The 21,695-nt window shown below is 43.8% G+C and overlaps 1 protein-coding gene across 11 annotated transcripts in view; it reads right to left on the bottom strand.

Annotated features, from left to right (window-relative positions):
- MACF1 (microtubule actin crosslinking factor 1) overlaps nt 1–21,695 on the bottom strand; it is a 398,178-nt gene that overhangs the window by 234,803 nt on the left and 141,680 nt on the right. For 10 of the 11 annotated variants that reach the window (XM_060784094.2, XM_060784082.2, XM_060784093.2 and 7 more), the window contains 4 exons: nt 15,900–15,961; nt 14,835–14,924; nt 5,924–6,001; nt 72–164 (listed from right to left, as the gene is read on the bottom strand). In XM_060784094.2, coding sequence (XP_060640077.2) covers nt 72–164; nt 5,924–6,001; nt 14,835–14,924; nt 15,900–15,961 — 323 coding nt within the window. Of the gene's footprint in view, nt 1–71; nt 165–5,923; nt 6,002–10,637; nt 10,642–13,395; nt 13,488–14,834; nt 14,925–15,899; nt 15,962–21,695 lie in introns of all 11 variants that reach the window. The other variant, XM_060784087.2, reaches the window with a different exon arrangement.

Genomic DNA, 21,695 nt, shown 5'->3' with positions numbered 1-21,695 from the left:
TCTATCTGGTCAAGCATCCTGAATGCAGTCTTCATCACAAAGAAGGAGAGGAAAGAATCCCGGATCCTTACCTGGAAGTGTAAAATAATGGTCCAGATCAATCCCAGGGTCAGCTTGGGGTTCCCATCCGTGATGTCGTCATTGCGAATATTCACCAGCTTCACCTGGGAGGGAACCAAACAACGTCAGAAACAAAGTCATGTATTTCTTGCAAGATCTTGTTACCCATGGAATTACGTTATCTCAGCAAATGGTGCAGAGATAACACACTGGAAGGATACTAGAAAAGCTGTTTTCTTGGTGGCATAAGTTAGCCACAGTTAGTGGCTAGGTTCCTCATCTCTGTTCAATGATCTCCAGATTAAATATATTTTGTATTTCATATTTTTATAATTAGAATTATACTGTATTTAACTGTCATCCATGTTGGAATTCAACCCTATGCTGCTCAAGTCTGTAGTCCTCAATGAGAAGCAGATAACAACAACAACAACAACAACAACAACAACAATAATAATTAGCAGTATTAAAGAAAAACAACTGGAAAAGCTGACATGATATGAGGATTTAAAGATTGAACTGCAAAGACTCTGGCACAAGCCAGTAAAGGTGGTGCCAGCACACTGGGTGCAGTGCCTAAAGACCCTGGCCTGCACTTAAACACAATCGGCACTGACAAAATTACCACCTGTCAGCTGCAAAAGGTCAACCTACAGGGATCGGCACGCATTATTCGCTGATACATCACATAGTCCTAGACACTTGGGAAGTGCCCGACATGTGATTCAATACAACAGCCAGCAGAGTGATCTTGTTTGCTATGTACTAATCTTGTGTTTCAAATAATAATAATAATCATCATCATCATCATCATCATCAATGTATTGTCAAAAGCTTTCATGGCTGGAATCACTGGGTTGTTGTAGGTTTTCAGGGTTGTGTGGCCATGTTCTAGAAGCATTCTCTCCTGACATTTCACCTGCATCTATGGCAGGCATCCTCAGAGGTTATGAAGTCATTTGGGAGTTGTAGTTGCTGGGATTTATAGTTCACCTCAATCAAAGAGCATTCTGAACTCCACCAACAATTGAATTGAACAAAACTCAGCACACAGACCTCCCATGGCCAACAGAAAATACTGGAAGGGTTTGGTGGGCACTGACCTTGAGTTTTGGAGTTGTAGTTCACCTACATCCAGAGAGCACTGTGGATTCAAACAATGATGGATCTGGACCAAACTCAATATGCCCAAATGTGAACACTGGTGGAGTTTGGGGAAAATAGACTTGACATGTGGGAGTTGTAGTTGCTGCAATTCATAGCTCACCTACAATCAAAGAGCATTCTGAACCCTACCAACAATAGAATTGGGCCAAATGTCTCACACAGAACTCCCGTGACCAACAGAAAATACTGGAACTCTGCACTTTGTTTCCTAAAGCTGAAGACTTCTTTCCAGTCACACTATACTGCCTTCGCTTGCTGTGAGCTGAATGCTCTGTTAAGTATTGTTTTTGTATTTTTAAATACAAAAATAAATATTTTGGAGAATTTCCCTAACAATCTGCTCTCAAGCTGACTCTGGACACCTGTTCCGAGGGGGTTTGCCACCATCGACTTCCTCTGCGGATGAGAGAGGATGCTTTTATTCCTTTGTTTCTATAGGTCTGTGTCGCTGTTGTGACTTCCATGGGGTCACCAAATGGGTTTTCTGGCCTGAGCAGAGAGGATTCGAATCCTGAATGCTCAGGATCATAACAAAACACATAAACTGCACTAGATCTTATTTTCAAGTTGACTCTCTTTTTTGGAGACCATCTTCACGGGCTTTCTTCTCCAAATTTTACTATTGTTTTCTTCTGAGGCTGAGAGCGTGTGCCTTTCCCAACTTAAAGTAAAGTTAAAGGTTTCCCCTTGACATTAAGTCTAGTCGTGTCCGACTCTGAGGAGTGGTGCTTATTTCCATTTCTAAGCCAAAGAGCCGGTGTTGTCCGTAGACACCTTCTGAGGCTGAGAGAATGTGCCTTTCCCAACTTAAAGTAAAGGCAAAGGTTTCCCCTTGACATTAAGTCCAGTCGTGTCCAACTCTGAAGAGTGGTGCTCATCTACATTTCTAAGCCAAAGAGACGGCGTTGTCCGTAGACACCTTCTGAGGCTGAGAGAGTGTGCCTTTCCCAACTTAAAGTAAAGGTAAAGGTTTCCTCTTGACATTAAGTCCAGTCGTGTCCGACTCTGAGGAGTGGTGCTCATCTCCATTTCTAAGCCAAAGAGCCGGTGTTGTCCGTAGACACCTCCAAGGTCATGTGGCCAGCATGACTGCATGGAGTGCCATTACCTTCCTGCCTGCCTATTGATCTACTCACATTTGCATGTTTTCAAACTGCTAGGTTGGCAGAAGCTGGGGCTAACAGGGGGGGGGGCTCCTTCCGTCCCGCGGATATGAACCGCTGACCTTTCGCTCAGCAAGTTCAGCAACTCAGCGGTTTAACGCGCTGCACCATTGGGGGCTCTAACTTACCTAGTCGTTTTTTAAATATGTGCCTATATCCAAAGATGATCATCTTTCATCGGCATAGAATCATAGAATCAAAGAGTTGGAAGAGACCTCATGGGCCATCCAGTCCAACCCCCTGCCAAGAAGCAGGAATATTGCATTCAAATCACCCCTGACAGATGGCCATCCAGCCTCTGTTTAAAAGCTTCCAAAGAAGGAGCCTCCACTGAACGGCTCTCACAGTCAGGAAGTTCTTCCTCATGTTCAGATGGAATCTCCTTTCTTGTAGTTTGAAGCTACTGTTTCGCGTCCTAGTCTCCAAGGAAGCAGAAAACAAGCTTGCTCCTTCCTTCCTGTGGCTTCCTCTCACATATTTATACATGGCTGTCATATCTCCTCTCAGCCTTCTCTTCTTCAGGCTAAACATGCCTAGCTCCTTAAGCCGCTCCTCATACGGCTTGTTCTCCAGACCCTTGATCATTTTAGTCGCCCTCCTCTGGACACATTCCGGCTTGTCAACATCTCTCTTCAATTGTGGTGCCCAGAATTGGACACAATATTCCAGGTGTGGTTTAACCAAAGCGGAATAGAGGGGTAGCATTACTTCCCTAGATCTAGACACTATTGATGCAGGCCAAAATCCCATTGGCTTTTTTTGCCACCACATCACATTGTTGGCTCATATTTAACTTGTTGTCCACGAGGACTCCAAGATCTTTTTCACACGTACTGCTCTCAAGCCAGGCATTGTCCCCCATTCTGTATCTTTGCATTTCGTTTTTTCTGCCAAAGTGGAGTATCTTGCATTTGTCACTGTTGAACTTCATTTTGTTAGTTTTGGCCCATCTCTCTAATCTGTCAAGATCGTTTTGAATCCTGCTCCTGTCCTCTGGAGTATTGGCTATCCCTCCCAATTTGGTGTCGTCTGCCAACTTGATGATCCTGCCTTCTAACCCTTCATCCAAGTCATTAATAAAGATGTTGAACAGGACCGGGCCCAGGACAGAACCCTGCGGCACTCCGCTCGTCACTTCTTTTCAGGATGAAGAGGAAGCATGTTTTTATTCCTTTGTTTCTATAGGTCTGTGTTGCTATTATTGTTGCATACAGAGTGTTTTCTGGCGAATTGAGACATGAAGGTGAACCTATCATGGTGTGTCTTGGCTGAATTTGCTCAGATGGGGTTTGCCTTTGCCTTCTTCTGAGGCTGAGAGAGTGTGACTTGCCTCAGATGTGTCTGTATGACCAAATAGGATTCGAACTCAGGTCTCCAGAATCATGGAACATGAAGAAATGTCCTCAACAGGCTTTTTGGCCATTTTGAGACAGCTTGCCTTGACCCTAAATGGCATTTCTTCATCACTCTGTCATCAATTGGATACGGGATGTGGCCCAGAGGATGTCAATTAAATGTAATTTTGCAAAGGGCTGATGGAGATGTTTCAGCAAAGCCTCAGCAGCTTAATCTAGTTCCCACTTAATTCACAAAAGTATCGTGCAACTTGTCAAAAAATTAGCAAGATTTTAAAATGAGATATTTCTCCATGTTTCTTGGCTCAGGTTATTTAGTCTAGCTTCCAGCGGAGACTGGATCTGCCACCACCCCAAATGCTCTCTTTTTCATAACGAATTTTTTTAAAAAATATGCAGGCCATACAAAACGCAAGCCCAGACTTGGGCAAGCGTTACACAACCGGCACCGTGAACCCAACGCCAGGCCACAAATAGGGAGACAAGCACATTACTGGCACCCTTTTGGCACCGGAGAGAGATGGCCCCGAGGAGAAAAGCTTCTTCCCAGCGACAGGGAGGAGCATTCACACAAGTAAAATAAATCAAATTAGGCACCGGGTGGGGAGAAGGTAAACAGGGAGAGGCCTCTCTCCTTTTCTCATCATGTTAGGACTGAACTGAGAAGACCTCAGAGAAAGAAAAGATGAACATTTTGTGAAAAGTGTGTCTCCGACCTGAAATGCCTGAAAAGTTCTACTGTAGATTGATCTTGAAACACAAAGCACTACATTACACTGGTTCTGACCAGAAGGTTACATCTCATTTAAGAAACCACTAAACTGGGCAATTAGGTTGCTCTGAGTTTTCCGGGCTGTATGTTCCAGAAGCATTCTCTCCTAACGTTTTGCCCACATCTACGGGAGGCATCCTCAGAGGGTGTGATGTCTGTTGGAAACTAGGAAAAGTTGCCTTGTTTCCAACAAACCTCACAACGTCTGAGGATGCTTGTCACAGATGTGGGGGAAACGTCAGGAGAGAGTGCTTCCGGAACATGGCCATACAGCCTGGAAAATTCATAGCAACCCAGTATTTATTTATCGTGTCATCAACAACCATACCATTGTGTTACAATTCTAACAGAACAAAACAAACACACAGATTAAAAAGAAAAAGAAAAAAACACACAGATTTTGCAAACTTGGTAGTTGGTTAACTGTCCTTTGACCAGTATCTGGCCACTTGGAGTGCCTCTGGTGTTGCCGCAAGAAGGTCCTCCATTGTGCATGTGGCAGGACTCAGGTTGCATTGCAGCAGGTGGTCTGTGGTTTGTTCTTCTCCGCACTCGCATGCTGAGGATTCCACCCTGTAGCCCCATTTCTTAAGATTGGCTCTCCATCTCGTGGTGCCAGAGCGCAGTCTGTTCAGCGCCTTCCAAGTCGCCCAGTCTTCTGTGTGCCCAGGGGGGAGTCTCTCATCTGGTATCACCCATGGATTGAGGTGCTGGGTTTGGGTCTGCCACTTTTGGACTCTCGCTTGCTGGGGTGTTCCAGCGAGTATCTCTGTAGATCTAAGAAAACTATGTCTTGATTTAAGTCGTTGACGTGCTGGCTGATACCCAAACAGGGGATGAGCTGGAGATGTCTCTGCCTTGGTCCTTTCACTATTGGCTGCTACTTCCCGGCAGATGTCAGGTGGTGCAATACCGGCTAAGCAGTGTAATTTCTCCAGTGGTGTGGGGCGCAGACACTCTGTGATAATGCGGCATGTCTCATTAAGAGCCACATCTACTGTTTTAGTGTGGTGAGATGTGTTCCAGTGATTGGAATTGCCAGTAATTCCAGCAACCCATTGATTCCGGCCATGAAAACCTTCGACAACAAACTGGAGAATGTTTGGTAAACAAGGTAGAGCAGGCTTTAGAGGAGAGAGGAATCCTTTTTTTTAAAAAAAGGCAGAGAAAATGGACCTCGAAATATTTTTTTTCTCCTAAGTGAAGCAATGGGTTTCACCCTACGAGAATCAAAGCAGACTTCTCAAGCTCTGAATGTGATTACGGCTTTTGAGAACCAAGTTCACAACAAGAGGCGGGATGCAAAGCTTTGGGACTTGAGTGGCCAGTAAGGGAAATGCCCCCAAAGCCATGGAAGGAGAGGGGAGGATGGGAGTGGGAGTGTGGGACATGTGTGGGGCTCTCACCTGTCGCTGCTTCAGGAACTCGAGCGCAATCTGAACGTTCTGCAGCCGGTGGAAGCGCATCCGGCCCTTCTCTCGTGGCTGGAAAAAGGAACAGAGACAGAGAGGGCTTCAGTGGAGTCCTTTCACACAGCAAGACCCATCGTGTCACCTGCAGTGGATGATCTTTCTGTGCAGGACATTCATTCCCCTTCGACAATGGCTTCCATGAACCCACTCCAGCTCTCAGTCTAATGCTTCTGAATCTTCATCCTTCCAGGTGTTTTAGACCATCTCCCTGAATTTATGGCCATCTAGGCACATCTAGAATTTGAAGTCCAAAACACCGGGAAGATCTGATATTAACTATCACTTGTAAGAAGGTGCTGGACCCAAAATCACCCCCAAAATGGGTTCAGAGTCTCAGATTGCAACAGAGTGGATTCAAATATATACAGGCAGTCCCCAAGTTATGAACAAGACAGGCTCTGAATGTGTAAGCAAGTCCGAGCAGGTACATTTTAATAGTGTAACTCCAGCCAAAAATATATATCGTTTAGCTTTGGACGACAAAGGGAAGAGTTAATACCCCTGTTTTGCTGTCTGGGCCCCCTTTCAGAAGATTTTACCTCACTTTCTGTCCCTTTCAAAAATTTGGCTTGTTGTGGAAACAAGAATCAGAGAGAAAGCTTCAGTGGAGACCCCCTTTCCCCATGATAATAACTCTTCCAGGAGTGGATTTTGCTTCCAAGGGGTAAATTCCCTGTACGTCCTGTTGTTTCGCCCTGTTCTTAATTATGAGTCATTTGTAAGGAGGATGTTTGTAACTCAGGGATGGCCTGTACACATATCTACCCGAAGATGGGAGCCATCCGCTTCCACCAGCCTCACATCTCCACCTCTGAAGAACACATTATTTCAAGGGCTGGAGCCAAAACGACTGACAGAAAGCGCAGCTGTGCTTTTAAAACTAAGATAGACCCTACCCCCCCAAAAGACAGCTCTAAAGAGAAAGTCACCTGGTTGGGTTTTTGCGTTGTAATGGTGGCCCAAATCAGCAAATCCCACATGAGAAACCAGGCAAAGCATCATAATATGTGAGAGCAAAGTAACTTATCACAGGAGGGGATCCACCTTTTTTAAAAAATGTGACTTTTTTGAGATGTCACATTACTTCCAGGTCAGCTGAAATGAATGAGCTCCCTTTGTCAGCTCTAGCTCCCCGTGTGGGGGCATGAGAGAAGCCTCTCACAAGGATGGAAAAACATTAAACATCTGGGTGACCCTTGGGCAACATCCTTGCAGATGGCCAATTCTCTCACACTAGAAGCAACTTGCAGTTTCTCAAGTTGCTCCTGATAAGGAAAAAAAAAGAGCTGAAATTAATCCCTGTTTACCCAAATGCAGAGGAACCAAAAATGGGCCTGTGTTGGTAGGGTCTTCTCGGTGGTGGCTCCCTGGTTCTGGAACACTCTCCCCAGGTAGATTAAATTAGCCCCCACCTTGTCTACCTTCTGGAAAGATTTAAAGACTTGGAAGTTCCAATGTGCCTTTGAATAATGGTTTAGTTACTGACTAAGTCTGCCTAGCCCTAAGATGCCCTGTGATTTGAGAAAGGAAGATCTGCAAAGGTCGGGCAGCAAAGGTTAACTTTGTAACCTTTGTTTATATTGGGTTTGGCCCCCATGTAAGCTGCCCCGAGTCCCTTCAGGGAGATAGAGGTGAGATATATGAATAAAGATGTTGTTGTTGTTGTTGTTGTTTTTTGAAACACAACAGGTTGAGTCCACAGCAACACTCTGCTGGCTGTTGTAGTGGATCACACATCAAACACTTCCCAAGTGTCTAGGACTGTGTGATGTATCGGCGAATAATGCATGCAGATCCCAGTAAGGTGGCCTTCTGCAGCTGGCAGATGGTAATTTTGTCAGCGCCGATTGTGTTTAAGTGCAGGCCAAGGTCTTTAGGCACTGCACCCAGTGCACCACTGGGACCACCTTTACTGGCTTGTGCCAGAGTCTTTGCAGTTCGATGTTTAAATCCTCGTATCGTGTCAGCTTTTCCAGTTGTTTCTCTCCAATCCTGCTGTCACCTGGGATTGCAACATCGACAATCCCTACTTTGTTTTTTAACATGATCATGAGGTCAGGAGTATTGTGCTCCAAAACTCTGTCTGTCTGAATCCGGAAGTCCCAGAGTAGTTTGACGTGTTCATTTTCTGTTACTTTTTCAGGCTTGTGATCCCACCAGTTCTTTGTCACAGGCAGATGGTATTTGTGGCAATAATAATAATAATAATAATAATAATAATAATAATAATAATAATAATGTTGTTATTATTATGTTGTTATTATTATGTTATTATTAGTATGTTATATTATTATTATTATTATTATTATTATTATTATGTTCAGTCTTGGTTTAAAGTGGGCACACAGATCTTCCTCTCTCAAATCATGGTGCATCTTATGTCGGAAGCCTTGGAATCAGATGAGTAAAAGAACAAGATGGAGAGAAGAGATTGCAAAAAACCTGCATTTATCAGGTGCATCGCGTGAATCAGATGCATTTATTCATCTGATGCCTAGGGAATATCTTTATGAGTCATGCATCAGGGCCACCCAAAGCAGCTGTCTTTGCCTCAAAAGGCAAGGCCCTATTATCACTTGCAGTATTTCAATGAGGACGATGGGATAACAAGTGCCCTGCAAAGTCACTCCTTGAGTTTCCTGTGCAGATTTATCCATAGAAACGCAATGACACATAACCTTACAAGAGGAATTTCAGTCTCTCGGGGCAACCCTGAACCTTTTATGCTGCACTGGAGAAAGGGGAAAGTAGCATTGTACTGCCTGCTTGCAATATTTTGTTCTTTAATGTTTACTAAATACACTGGAAGATGTTGCAACTCCAAATCTTATAATTGCTATTGAAGTTTAAGGAAGAGCTGGCTCAAACTGCAACCAGAATTAAGCAGGAAAGTGACATTGTATTGCCCTTTATGCTGCAGTATGGAGCTAGAAGGAAACTCTGGAACCCAAACATAGGCAGCAGAGCCACGTTGACTCTGGAAATTACATTTATCTCCTCCAGTTGTGCAACCCAGAGAAGACTTTCTGTACTTCAGTCTCACAGGAAACTGGTAGATAGTACTTGCTCTCTACTATGATGGGAAACCCCACCCAATAAAGGCCAGGATCTTGTTGGTGCCCTATATAACTGAGCAGAGCAGATGGAGCAGCAGGAAGAAGGCGGTTGCTAGCACAGCAAACATGGAAGAAGGAAGGAACGAGAAAGAGGTTGCCCATTGCTGGCAACTCTCCTTGCCTTTCCTCACCTCTGCTGCTGTGACCCAGGAATCAGATAATCAAGACCTCAAAATTCAGTGTTTCTCAATCTTCCTAATGTCACGACCCCTCAATACAGTTCCTATGAGGAGCAGCTTAAAGAGCTGGGCATGTTTAGCCTGAAAAAGAGAAGGCTGAGAGGAGACATGATAGCCATGTATAAATATGTGAGAGGAAGTCATAGGGAGGAGGAGGGAGCGAAATTGTTTTCTGCTGCTCTGGAGACTGGGACACAGAACAATGGCTTCAAACTACAAGAAAGGAGAATCCATCTGAACATTAGGAAGAACTTCCTGACTGTGAGAGCTGTTCAGCAGTGGAACTCTCTGCCCCGGAGTGTGGTAGAGGCTCCTTCTTTGGAAGCTTTTAAACAGAAGCTGGATGGCCATCTGTCAGGGGTGCTTTGAATGCAATATTCCTGCTTCTTGGCAGGGGGTTGGACTGGATGGCCCATGAGGTCTCTTACAACTCTATGATTCTATGATTCATGTTGTGATGATCGCCAACAATAACATTTTTTTCGTTGCTTCTTCATAACTCATTTTGCTACTGTTATGAATCATGATGTAAATATCTGATATGCAGGATGTATTTTCATTCACTGGACCAAATTGGGCACAAATACCCAATAAGCCCAAATGTGAATACTGGTGGGGTTGAGGGGGACTGATTTTGTCACTTGGGAGTTGTAGTTGCTGGGATTTATAGTTATCCTACACTCAAAGAGCATTCTGAACTCCACCAACAATGGAATTGAACTAAACTTGGCACACAGAACTCCCATGACAAACTAAAAATACTGGGAGGGTGTGGTGGGCATTGTCCTTGAGTTTTGGAGTTGTAGCTCATCTACATCCAGAGAACACTGTGGACTCCAACAATGATGGTTCTGGACCAAACTTGGCATGAATACTCAATGTACTCAATCTGCCCAGATGTGAACACTGGTAGAGTTTGGGGAAAATAGACCTTGACATTTGGGTGTTGTTGTTGCTAGGATTTATAGTTCACCTCCCGACCCCCAGGTTGAGAAACGCTGATCTAATTCTACTCCCTGCTACGTCAGAATACACAGTGAAAGCACTCCTGGAATCACAGAATCATAGAATCATAGAGTTGGAAGAGACCTCATGGGCCGTCCAGTCCAATCTCCTGCCAAGAAGCAAGAAAACTGCATTCAAAGCACCCTTGACAGATGGCCATCCAGCCTCTGTTTAAAAGCTTCCAAAGAAGGAGCCTCTACCACACTCTGGGGCAGAGAGTTCCACTGCTGAACAGCTCTCACAATCAGGAAGTTTTTCCTAATGTTCAGATGGAATCTTCTTTCTTGTAGTTTGAAGCTATTGTTCCGTGTCCTAGAGGCTCATCTAACCTCTGTTGAAAGAATCCACTACACTGTCAAAATCTCAAAAGGTTAAGGTGAAACTTCTTTTCTTGTAATTTGAATCCACTGGTTTGTACTCCATTTTTCAGAAGAGCAAAAGACAAGGTTGCTCCATCTGCTTGGCTTGAGAACATCACAGGAAAAAGGGCAACCACTGTCATACGGTACTAGCAAGAGTTAAGACATAAACCCAATTCTAAATTATCTGAAGATGTGGAAGGCAGGAATATGTATCCATTTCCTCATATGTAGGTGTGGTTCTCAGACTTGTAGGTTCCTCTCATCTGCAGGAACACCTCAATAGAACGATTCGGTCTCAGAATGCAAGCGATAACACTCCATGTCAGGCTGAAAACGTTCTCCGGGAAGAAAGCTGTGGGCACCAAATACCTTCTAGAAGAGTCCATTTAGGAAGAATAAAGGATTGTTGTACTGCGTTTTCAACTAAAGTGTTTTCAAAGTAACAGAAGTTTTGTCCAAATGCCCTAGATTTTGGACCTCCCAGTGGAAACAGATATAAATTAATCAGTAAGCCAGGAACACAGAGTAATGGGCACAAATGCATTTGCAACTCTGTACTTAGTCCCTGCAAAAAAAACTTCTACCCCAAATTCCAGAAAAGCTTGTATTCCTGTAGAAATGAACAAGAAAAGAAACACCCAATAGCAATTGCTTTGAAAATGTGACTGATTTCACAAAGTGCTCAAGAGAAAGCAGAAGGTCATTCTCATGTGCGTGAGCGTAATATAGATGCATACGGCCTTTGGTTACCAGTGTGGCACCTCACAAGGGCTGTGGGAGTGCGCAAAGCCTACACAGCTCTGAACACGGATCCTCATGCAGTCACACAAAGTGGGTTAGTACTCCGCACACGTCCAGCTGCCGGCACCAGGAAACACGCACTGATGATCCAGGGAGTGTCCCAAATTCTAGAAACCCATACCATACTAGTGGAAGATGGGGGACAAGAAGGGGGTAGAAAGAGAAACTTGCATTGTGCTCAAATAGGGGGTGGGATCTCAAGTGTGTTGGAGACTGTGCTAAAGTGAGCCTGATGGGAAAAATGTTGGACTTCTGACCATAGGTTTGTGCCAAAGGAAGCAGAGATTCCTAGAAAGGCGTTCTCGCTTTTAATAACTAGCTAAATAAATATAAATAAATAAAAGGAGAGAACAACTCATTCAGTTAATAAATTAATCAATGTAATAAATATAAATAAATAAAAGGAGAGAATACATCCTTTGATTAATTAATTAATAAAATTAAAAGGAGAGAGGTAAGGTAAAGGTAGTCCCCTGACATTAAGTCCAGTCATGTCTGACTCTGGGGTGTGGTGCTCATCTCCATTTCTAAGCCGAAGAGCCAGCGTTGTCCATAGACACCTCCAAGGTCATGTGGCCGGCATGACTGCATGGAGCGCCGTTACCTTCCCGCCGGGGCGGTACCTATTGATCTACTCACATTTGCATGTTTTCGAACTGCTAGGTTGGCAGAAGCTAGGGCCGACAGCGGAAGCTCACGCCACTCCCCGGAATCGAACCTGCGACCTTTCGATCAACAAGTTCAGCAGCTCAGTGCTTTAACACACTGCGCCACCGGGGGCTCCTAAAAGGAGAGAATACCTCCTGAAATTAATTCATATAATAAATAAATTAAAAGGAGAAAATACCTCCTTCAATTAATTCATTAATCAATTAATATAAATAAAAGGAGGAAACACCTCATTTAATGAATGCATAGATGAACAAACAAACAAACAAACAAACAAACGGAGAGAACACCACTCTAGGAATCTCTAGTTCCTGCAGAACAAACCTATGATGAGACATCCTAAATTTTAGGCCCTTAGATCTCACTTTTCTCATCAAGCTCAGTTTAGTGCAGTTTCCAAAACACTTGAGATTTCCCCTCTATTTAAGCAAAATCCAATATGTATGTGTATGTGTGTGTAGCAATATATATTGCAAAATGGGAGTAATAAAGTATAAATCAACTCCATATTATGGACTTTCTGCTTTTAATGTTGTGCATTTCTGGTCGTAATGTTAATGCTTTTTTTAAGTTGTTAAGGTTTAAAGGTTTACACTCCTGGTCTGTGACCATAATAATAAAATTCAATTCAATATACTGCAAAATGCTATATGTGCGTGTGTGTATCAGTTTCCCCAGTTTTGTGGAAGTCCTGTCCCCCTAACCTCAGTGAACACGGGAGTGCTTAGAATAATACAAACCATCTCATGTTTTGGGTTTTGCTTTTTTTTTGCAGATATCAAATTACTTGCGAATAAACTCTGATTTATTTACTTTAATTAATTTTTTTTTTGTTGTGTCAGGAGTGACTTGAGAAACTGCAAGTCACTTCTGGTGTGAGAGAATTGGCCGTCTGCAAGGACGTTGCCCAGGGGACGCCTGGATGATTTGATGTTTTATCATCCTTTTGGGAGGCTTCTCTCATGTCCCTGTATGAGGAGCTGGAGCTGATAGAGGGAGCTCATCTGCCTCTCCCCGGATTCGAACTTGTGACCTGTTGGTCTTCAGTCCTGCCGGCACAGGGGTTTAACCCACTGCGCCACCGGGGGCTCCCTTTAATTAAGTGAATAAACCAGGGCTTGGCATCATTCTCTCCCCTTCCAGCGACACCATCCCTTCTAGGCCCCTGCCCCTGTGTCAGGAACGCCTGGATTATCCGAACGTGTTTGGTGGCCGGACAGCTCCCAGTTGGGCTTGGACCTACTGCGGCACCATCCTCCTCCTCTTCCTTCTGCTCCTCTTCCTCTTCCTCCTTGGGCTCTTCGGGGCCCGGACGACACCAAGGCGGCACCTTCACCGTCCGGAGGCTCTTCTGCCCCGGGGACTCCTTCGGCTAAGGCCCACAATACGCCAAATGGGAGAAAACGGCACATAGACACCCCAAGCTCAAAGGGGGAAGAATGTGGCTCCAAAGAAGCATGGGATACACTTGAGTTATATTACAAATGCACACAAGGAAATGCATGCTTTTCTCTGTTATGAGCCCAAAAAGGAGCATTCTGGATCACTGCGAACTTTCGTCGATGGCCCATGGATGTTAGAATGGATGCAATGGCAAACCTTCCCTTCTGAACATAAGCCCAGGACCTCAGAGGGCTTTCTCTGGTTGTTATGGTACCAAAGAAAGGGCTTTGGGACCACAAACTGGGCTCACAGCAAAGGGATGAAGAACATGCTTTGCAGGCAGAAGGGTCCCAGGTTCAATCCTGGACATCACCAACTTTACAAAAAGAAAAGCATCAAGCAATGGACTCTGCAGGAGAGATCCTTGGGGAAAAGCTGGTAGTCAAAGTGTTGCACTCAATGAGCCAATTACTGAAACAGACCACTCCGGCGACACTAGATCCCTTATAAATGGGCTTCCATCCTTCCAAACACCAGGTTGGATCGGCTGCAATGGCAAGGATATGGCTGCCTGACACATATCTATGGATCCGTGGACACTTTTGCACATGACTCATCCCAACATGAAACTATGCAGTCCATAAACTGCAACAACAAGCATCTATCCCCAATGCAATGGCTTGAATAAATCTCGTTTCATTTAGGAAATGAAAAAGGGGTCTCATACCTAGTTAACACTTCAGCAAAGATCCCCAGTTTGAAATGGGAAACAATCAGGCTGGAAAGAAAACCTAGAGAGCCACTGTTTCCCACTAAAATTGATAATATTTGCCTAAGCGGGCCAAGGATGTGACTCAGCAGAAGGGCAACTCCAAAGATGTCTATTTTCGTCCTTTCCGGAGTTCATTTTCCTTTGGAAACCCTGGAAGGTCCTCCTTTCCATTAGACAGTTACAACTGTCAAGCGGTATCCAAACATAGCGTCCATGGCTGACCAGTCAAGCCGCTCAGGGGAAAATTCCACCTTCAGCAAGCGATATGGATACATAGGTATTTTTTTCCTAAGTCTAAGCAGATGAGTCATGCTGGGAGGAAACCACCCCTTCCCTTGATATCAACACCTTCGTCTTTGAATTGAAGGAGAGCAGCTCATTAAGATGCTGAAGGAGCCGCTCTGCAAGGTGCCATCAACCCAAAGCTAGAAAAGCCAAACTGAACATTTCTGAATGTCTCCAAATGACTTCCTTGTCGTTCTGCCTACAACTAAGTCAACCCATGGAGTACCCCCCAGTTCTGGATTTCAAGATGAGGAAAAACACTTGGAAACTCACCAGCTGGACCCCCGAAAGGACTTCCAGCAGAGAGATGAGGTTGTGCCCATCCCGAAGGTCTTCGTAGAGGTCGTTGATGTGCTTGCGCACCTATAAGGAAACAGAAAGGGAATATTGAAAGATGTTTTCAGGAAGTGCTTATGTTGTTATCTGGTGTGGGGGATCCACAGGGTCTCATTCCCAATGGGCCATGTTTGCCCCCCGTGGGCTACAATGGCTTCCTTCTTCCACAGACTTGGACAGACCAGCAGTCAACGGCCCACAGACCGTTTTGTGTACAAACTGATGCATCGCATTGAGAAATGTCCCATGTGAAAAACTCTTCTGCTACCATAAGGACTGAAAGAATACTTGCTTTTTTGGGTTGGGGGCTTCTCAATGCATCTGTTATTACACTATGTAACATGATTTTTGTTCCTGGACTATAAATGTCATACCCTAATTGGTTCTATCATAAAAATGTCAAAAAAAGTTATTAAGCTGGTTTTAAACAGAGGTTGGATGTCTATCTGTTGGGGTAGCTTTGAATGCGATTTTCCTGCTTCTTGGCAGAATGCGGTTGGACTGGATTGCCCACGAGGTCTCTTCCAACGCTATGGTTTATGATTCTACTAACTGTACCCGCCACGCATTGCTGTGGCCAACCTTTCCTCCCTCTTTCTCTCTCTCCTTCCTTCCCTCCCTTTTTCCTTCCTTCCTCCCCTTTTTTTCTTTTAATGCACACCCCAATTTTGTCCAGATCATTTAGCCCAAAAAGGTGAGCATTAGATTCGAGTAAATATGGCAATTATTGCCAAATGTTTCCTATTTGTTCATATTTTTTAAAAAAGTATGAGCCAAAGTAGACTTTCAGGCCACTTCTGATCCTCATTTCGGGACAGTTTTGGCAACTATCAGAGGGTCCCATGTTACAAAAGTGGCCAACGACCCCCTGACATTGCCCATTTTCTTCCAAATACACATTTGCCAAAGATAACCTAAGGATATCCAGTCCAAAACAGGATGCTTTTTTAAACTGTCAAGCCAAGCAGCTCTAGGTGAGCCTTCATAGTATGTGCCACTTACTTTGATGAGGTGCTTGTTCACCCATTTGGTGAAGGTTTTCTTTTGCACCCGATCCCGTTCATCTGTTGAAAAAGCAAATAGAGAAAGAAAGAGAAGATTCATTAGTTCTATGGTTATTGAAAACATCATAAAGACATGTCCAACAGTTCTTTTTAGATTTTACTTGCAAGATCCACAGGATCATAGAGCAATAACAGTGTAGTGTGGAAGGGCAGGTAGAGTAAGACTGGGAGAGCAGTAAAGAAAGACAGTCACACAAATGGGCAAACACACTGATGATGCAGATACTCAGTGATCTTTGGCTCTATAGTTTGATCAGGTGCACAAAACCATGGTATTCCTCTCCTTTTATGAATTGCCCCAAAACAATGCCTGCAGTTAGCGGCTTATTCTTCCACTGCATTTTGGCTCATTGGCTTTGGGGGATTTACCTTCTATTTTAGGATCTGGGGCTCAGCTCAAGGGCAGAGGCAACTCAGAGATATTTCAGGAGGATGAAGGGCGTTCTCCAATGCAAGGTTTTTACCCTGGTGAAGTATTGAGCAAAAATGCCCCACAGACAGCTTTATTCCCTCTGGCCACATCAAAAAGATATATGAAATAAGAGTCGCACAGTGTTGTGTTAAACATTGGATTATCTATATAAATAAAAATGTAATGTCATTTTGTGGTATTAACATTACTCAAAAACTACTGGACAAATTGACACAAAATTTGGACACTATACCCCTAACAGACCAACGAGTGACCATCACTCATAACCCAACCCCCCCCCCCCAAAAAGAAACACTGGAAAGGACTTAAAAACCCCAAAAAGCTAAATGATGAAAAGCTAAATGACAATACAGAAAAAAGAGAAGGAAGGGGAGAAAGAAAGAAAGAAAGAAAGAAAGAGAGAGAGAGAGAGAGAGAGAGAGAGAGAGAAGGAAGCATGGAAGCAAAGAGCGAAGGAAGGAAGGAAAGAGGTAGAGAAGGAAGAAAGGAGAGAAAGCAGAAGGAAAAGAAAAATGGGAAAAGGAAGGAAAGGTAGAGAAGGAAGGAAGGAGAGAAAGCAGAAGGAAAAGAAAAATGGGAAAAGGAAGGAAAGGTAGAGAAGGAAGGAAGGAAGGAGGGAAGGAAGGAAGGAAAAAAGGAAGGAAGGAAACAGGGAACGAAGGAAGGAGGGAGAGAAGGAGAGAAAAAGGGAGGGAAGGAAAGAAGGAAAGAGAGAAGGATGGAAATAAAAAGCGAAGGAAGAAAGGAAAGAGGTAGAGAAGGAAGGAGAGACAGAAAGAAGAAAAGGGAAGGAAGGAAAGAGGCAGTGAAGGAAAGAGGGAAAGAAGGGGAGAAAGAGGGAGGGAAGGCTGGCTACAGCAACGCGTGTTGGGTTCAGCTAGTGATATTAATATAATAATATAAAACTTTATTTATATACTGCTCTATCTCCCCAAGAGGACTCAAGGCGGTTTCCAAGTAACATCCCCAAAGCATACAGAGTAAACAACATAAACGTAAAATTAACAACAACGAAAGCATAAAAATTATCACAATAACACATATCTATTAAAAATAATCCTGCCTGTTCAAAGCAGTTAAAAGGGTCGGGCCGAGGCTAGTGCAAACTCAAAGTATGAGGGACCCAGGAATTGAGTACAGTGCTATAACAGGTAACAGCAATAACAGGTATGGGTCTGTGGCTGCTCATTTCCAGGGCCTATTGGAGGAAGTGACCGGGATAGATAGGTAGGAAGAATGCCATATCTAACAATGGCTAGGGGCTGGGCTAGAACTGGACATTCTCAAAAGCTTGTTGAAATCACCAGGTCTTCAAGCTCTTACGAAAGGAGGGGAGGGATGGGGCCTGTCTTATTTCCCTTGGAAGGGCATTCCAGAGGCGAGGGGACACCTCCGAGAAGGCCCTCTCTCTCGTTCCCACCAACCATACTTGTGACGGTGGTGGGAGTAAAAGGAGGGCCTCCCTGGAAGATCTTAGAGTTTGTGCCAGCTCATAGAAGGAGATGCGATTGTGAAGATAGGCAGGCCCCAAACCTGGAGGCTTGGGTTCAAATCCCCCCAAAGCAATGGAAACTCTCTGGTTGGCTTTGGATGAGTCACACTCTCTCAGCCCCAGAGGAAGACAAAGGCAAAACGCCTTCAAACAAATTCTGCTAGGAAAACCTTTAGTGTTGCCATATGTCCAAAATTAAGTCAACAACAAAGTATAGCCCTGTGTACTATGAATATTAATATTTTAAACACAATCCTTGCTCTTGCTCCATTGTTCAGAATGATTGATTGCTCAGAACAAAAATTTTGGGTTATACAACTTCTATTTGTTAGGTTTCCAATGCAAGGCACACAAACAGGAATTGTCCTTTGACATAGAATCATAGAATCGTAGAGTTGGAAGAGATTTCATGGGCCATCCAGTCCAACCCCCTGCCAAGAAGCAGGAAAATTGCATTCAAAGCATCCCTGACAGATGGCCATCAAGCCTCTGTTTAAAAGCCTCCAAAGAAGGAGCCTCCACCACATATATGTAACATCAGTATAAAATTACACATGTACAGTAGGACTAATCCATCTTTAGGATGTAGTTGTGTCATTTTGGTATTATGTATATCACAAAAAAGGACCAGGCTTTGGCACAGCTAGTTAGTAGCCAGCTGCATTAAATTAAATAACTACATGAGTTTGAAGCCAGCCCAGGTCGGAGTGAGATCCCAACCATTAATAGTCTAGCTTCCTGTTGACCTATGCATCTGTCAAGTAGGAAATTTAGGTACCGCTTTATGCGGGGGAGGCTAATTTAACTAATTTGAGACACCATAAAAACCTTCCAGCAGCATGCATAAGAATGAGGAAGTAAAGGACTCCGTGTCACAAGTGGGTCGTGAAGCAACAGCTCCCCCTGTGGCCAGAATCAAGCATACCCTCATGAAGCCGGAAAGCTGGAACGTTAAATCGCCTCTGTGTCTGTCTACATATGTTGTATGTCTATGGCATTTAATGTTTGTCTTGTATACATGCATTGTAATCTTCCCTGTGTCCCCTGCAGGGTGAGAAGGGTGGAATAGAAATACTGTAAATAAATAAATAAATAAATAAATAGTAAATAAAAAGTCGACTCAAATGTCAAATTATTATTATTATTTCAAAAATACATAGGTGCTTTAAATGCAGAAAATCTTTGAGAAGACCTTGAAGCAAGGAAGGAAATCCCAGACATTTATCTTTACTCAGTGGAGCCCATGCAAGCAGTGGGAATGTTCATATCTGTCTTTGCTGCTGGTCACCGGATCGCAATGCGCAGGCCTTATCAATGCCAGATAAGCGCCATCAATGCTCCCATAGCTAGATGCCATCCTCTGGATTCTCACAGGAAACCAACTGAGACAATCATACCCTCCAACTGTCGCAGTTCATCCTCTTCTGGCCAGTTTTCCAGCTGTATTTCAAATGCCCCAGTTTCCCTCTCCTTCTCCTTTTGTCCTCAGCTGACTTCCATTGCTACAAACTGAGTTCAAGGTGCAAAAGTTGTTTGCATTGAATCAACTCAGGTGTAAGGAGAGGAGTGGGCACAATCTTGCCCTTCCCAGGCAAAAGCAAACTAATGTAGCCTCTAGAATACCCTTCTATAGAAATAGAAATGTAATGTTCATTTGTGAGATTAATATAACTCAAAAACTACTGGACGAATTGCCACCAAATTTGGACACAATACACCTACTACCCCAAGGTGTGACCATCACTCAAAAAATGGATTTTGTCATTTGGGAGTTCCCAAAAGAACCCACAATAATGACCTGAAATTGCACAATGTGATGCCCAAAGATAGGGCAGGATGGATGGCACTACGGGCTAGAAGCCTAAGAGGAAGCATCCTTCCTAGTCCAGCAGTACCCATTTTGGACCCCTTCGTCTTGACATCAGGTACTTTATCCCACTTGCCATATTTACTGCCATTAATATTTGCTTAACACTGCTCCAACTCCAAAAGCATTGTGAAATAAGCTTTGTTATTCTCTGCTCATAATAGTTTTTCAACAGAGAGGGAAAAATAAAAGGAAGTGGAAGTTGAGTTTGTAGACTCATAGAACCCTAGAGTTAAAGGGACCTCCAAAGGCCATCCAGCCCAAGTCCCTCCTGCCAGGCAGGAATATATCATTCAATCCCTCCTGACAATGCTCATGCAGCCTTGATAGACTACATAGGAGACACACCATATTCCATGATATATCTATCATACAACCCTAGAGTTGGAAGAGACCCCCAAAAGCCATCCATTACATGTTCCTCCTGCCAGGCAGGAAGACACTATCCAAACTCTCCCCACAGATGGCCATCCAGACTGTTACTTTACTTGATCAATCTCTTTTATCATACAGTCCTAGAGCTGGAAGAGCACCCCCCTCCAAAGGCCATCCAGTCCAAACCTTTCTGCCAGACAGGAAGACACAATGGAAGCCCTCCCGACAGAAGGCCATCCAGCTTCTGCCTAAAAACCTCAGGAGGAAAACACACACCACTGGACTCCCAAGCAGTCTATATATCACTAGATTTGGGAGAGAGCTCCAAGAGTAACCCAGTCTAAGTCCCTCCTGCCAGACAGGAAGACACCACTCAAGCCCTCCTAACAGATGCCCATCCAGCTTCTGCTTAAAATGAAGGATTTGTCTGAATCCATCCAGCTCTACGATAAACCCTCCTTTGAATCAAAGCCGGCTATTGCCTTTTCCAAGAGCTCATCCAGAAGCCCACTGCTCCCGCCATCTTCCATACCTCTTTTCTCCTCCATCACTAATTCCCTGGAGAATAAGGAAAGACCAGCCCTCGAAAGCAGATTGCGTGACACAAGAAGGTGTCTTTAACCCACATAATCTCTCCTTTGGCAGAGAAGGCCAAAGACCTTATAAAACTCTAACTCCCAGGATTCTAAGAGCCGTGACAGGTAAAAAGTTGTGCCAAACTGCATTCATTGTACAGTGTAGCTGATGCTATGGATGTAAAGGGCTTCTGTGCCATCTGATCTCTCTGCTTGGATGAAACCTCAATCTGTCCTTTGACTGAAGGGTATTGATTTCTTAAGTGTCCTGAAAGTTTAAACACAAGAGAGAAGCAAGGACCCCCAGCGCCAGTGGTCATCCAACAATTTTCTAAGGACAACATACCAATTGCTGACATCTTTATGAAGATAAGAACAATCCACTTCTCAGAACATTCTCCAAAGTGTTGTGTTAAGATCACTCAAGTGACAAAATACCTCAATTGAGAACCCTTCCAGCTTATCTTAAGCATGAATTTTAAACTTGTGTCCTATGTTTTAATCTCTGTACTGTGTATTTAATATGTATTTTATAGAAATACTAGCTGTACCCACCAAGCTTTGCTGTGGTTAACCTTCCCCCCTCTTTCTCTCCTTCTTTCCCTCCTTCCTTCACTCCCTCTTTCCTTCCTTCCTTTTTCATCTTTCCTTCTCTCCTTCCTTCCTTCTCTACCTCTTTCTTTCCCCCTTTTCCTTCCCTTTCTCTCTTTTCTTCCTTCTCCCCAGATGATCTTAAAGTCCTAGATGGTTCATAAGGAGAAATACATTCAGATAGGTAAGCCGGACCAGAACCAATGATATTTAATACCAATGATATTTAATTCTGTTTTAATGTCTGTATATGTGTAGATTTTAAATTGTATTGGAATGCTTGTAATGTAAGCTGCTTTAAGTCTCCTTGTGAAGAGAAAAAGTGGGGTATAAATAAATATAATAATAATAATAATAATAATATTAAGCCATTGCAGTTAAAGTGGTGCCAAACTGCATTA

Source organism: Anolis sagrei, chromosome X (assembly GCF_037176765.1).
Source record: "Anolis sagrei isolate rAnoSag1 chromosome X, rAnoSag1.mat, whole genome shotgun sequence".
Taxonomy (NCBI): Eukaryota; Metazoa; Chordata; class Lepidosauria; order Squamata; family Dactyloidae; genus Anolis; species Anolis sagrei.
This window is presented reverse-complemented; position numbering and strand designations above follow the sequence as displayed.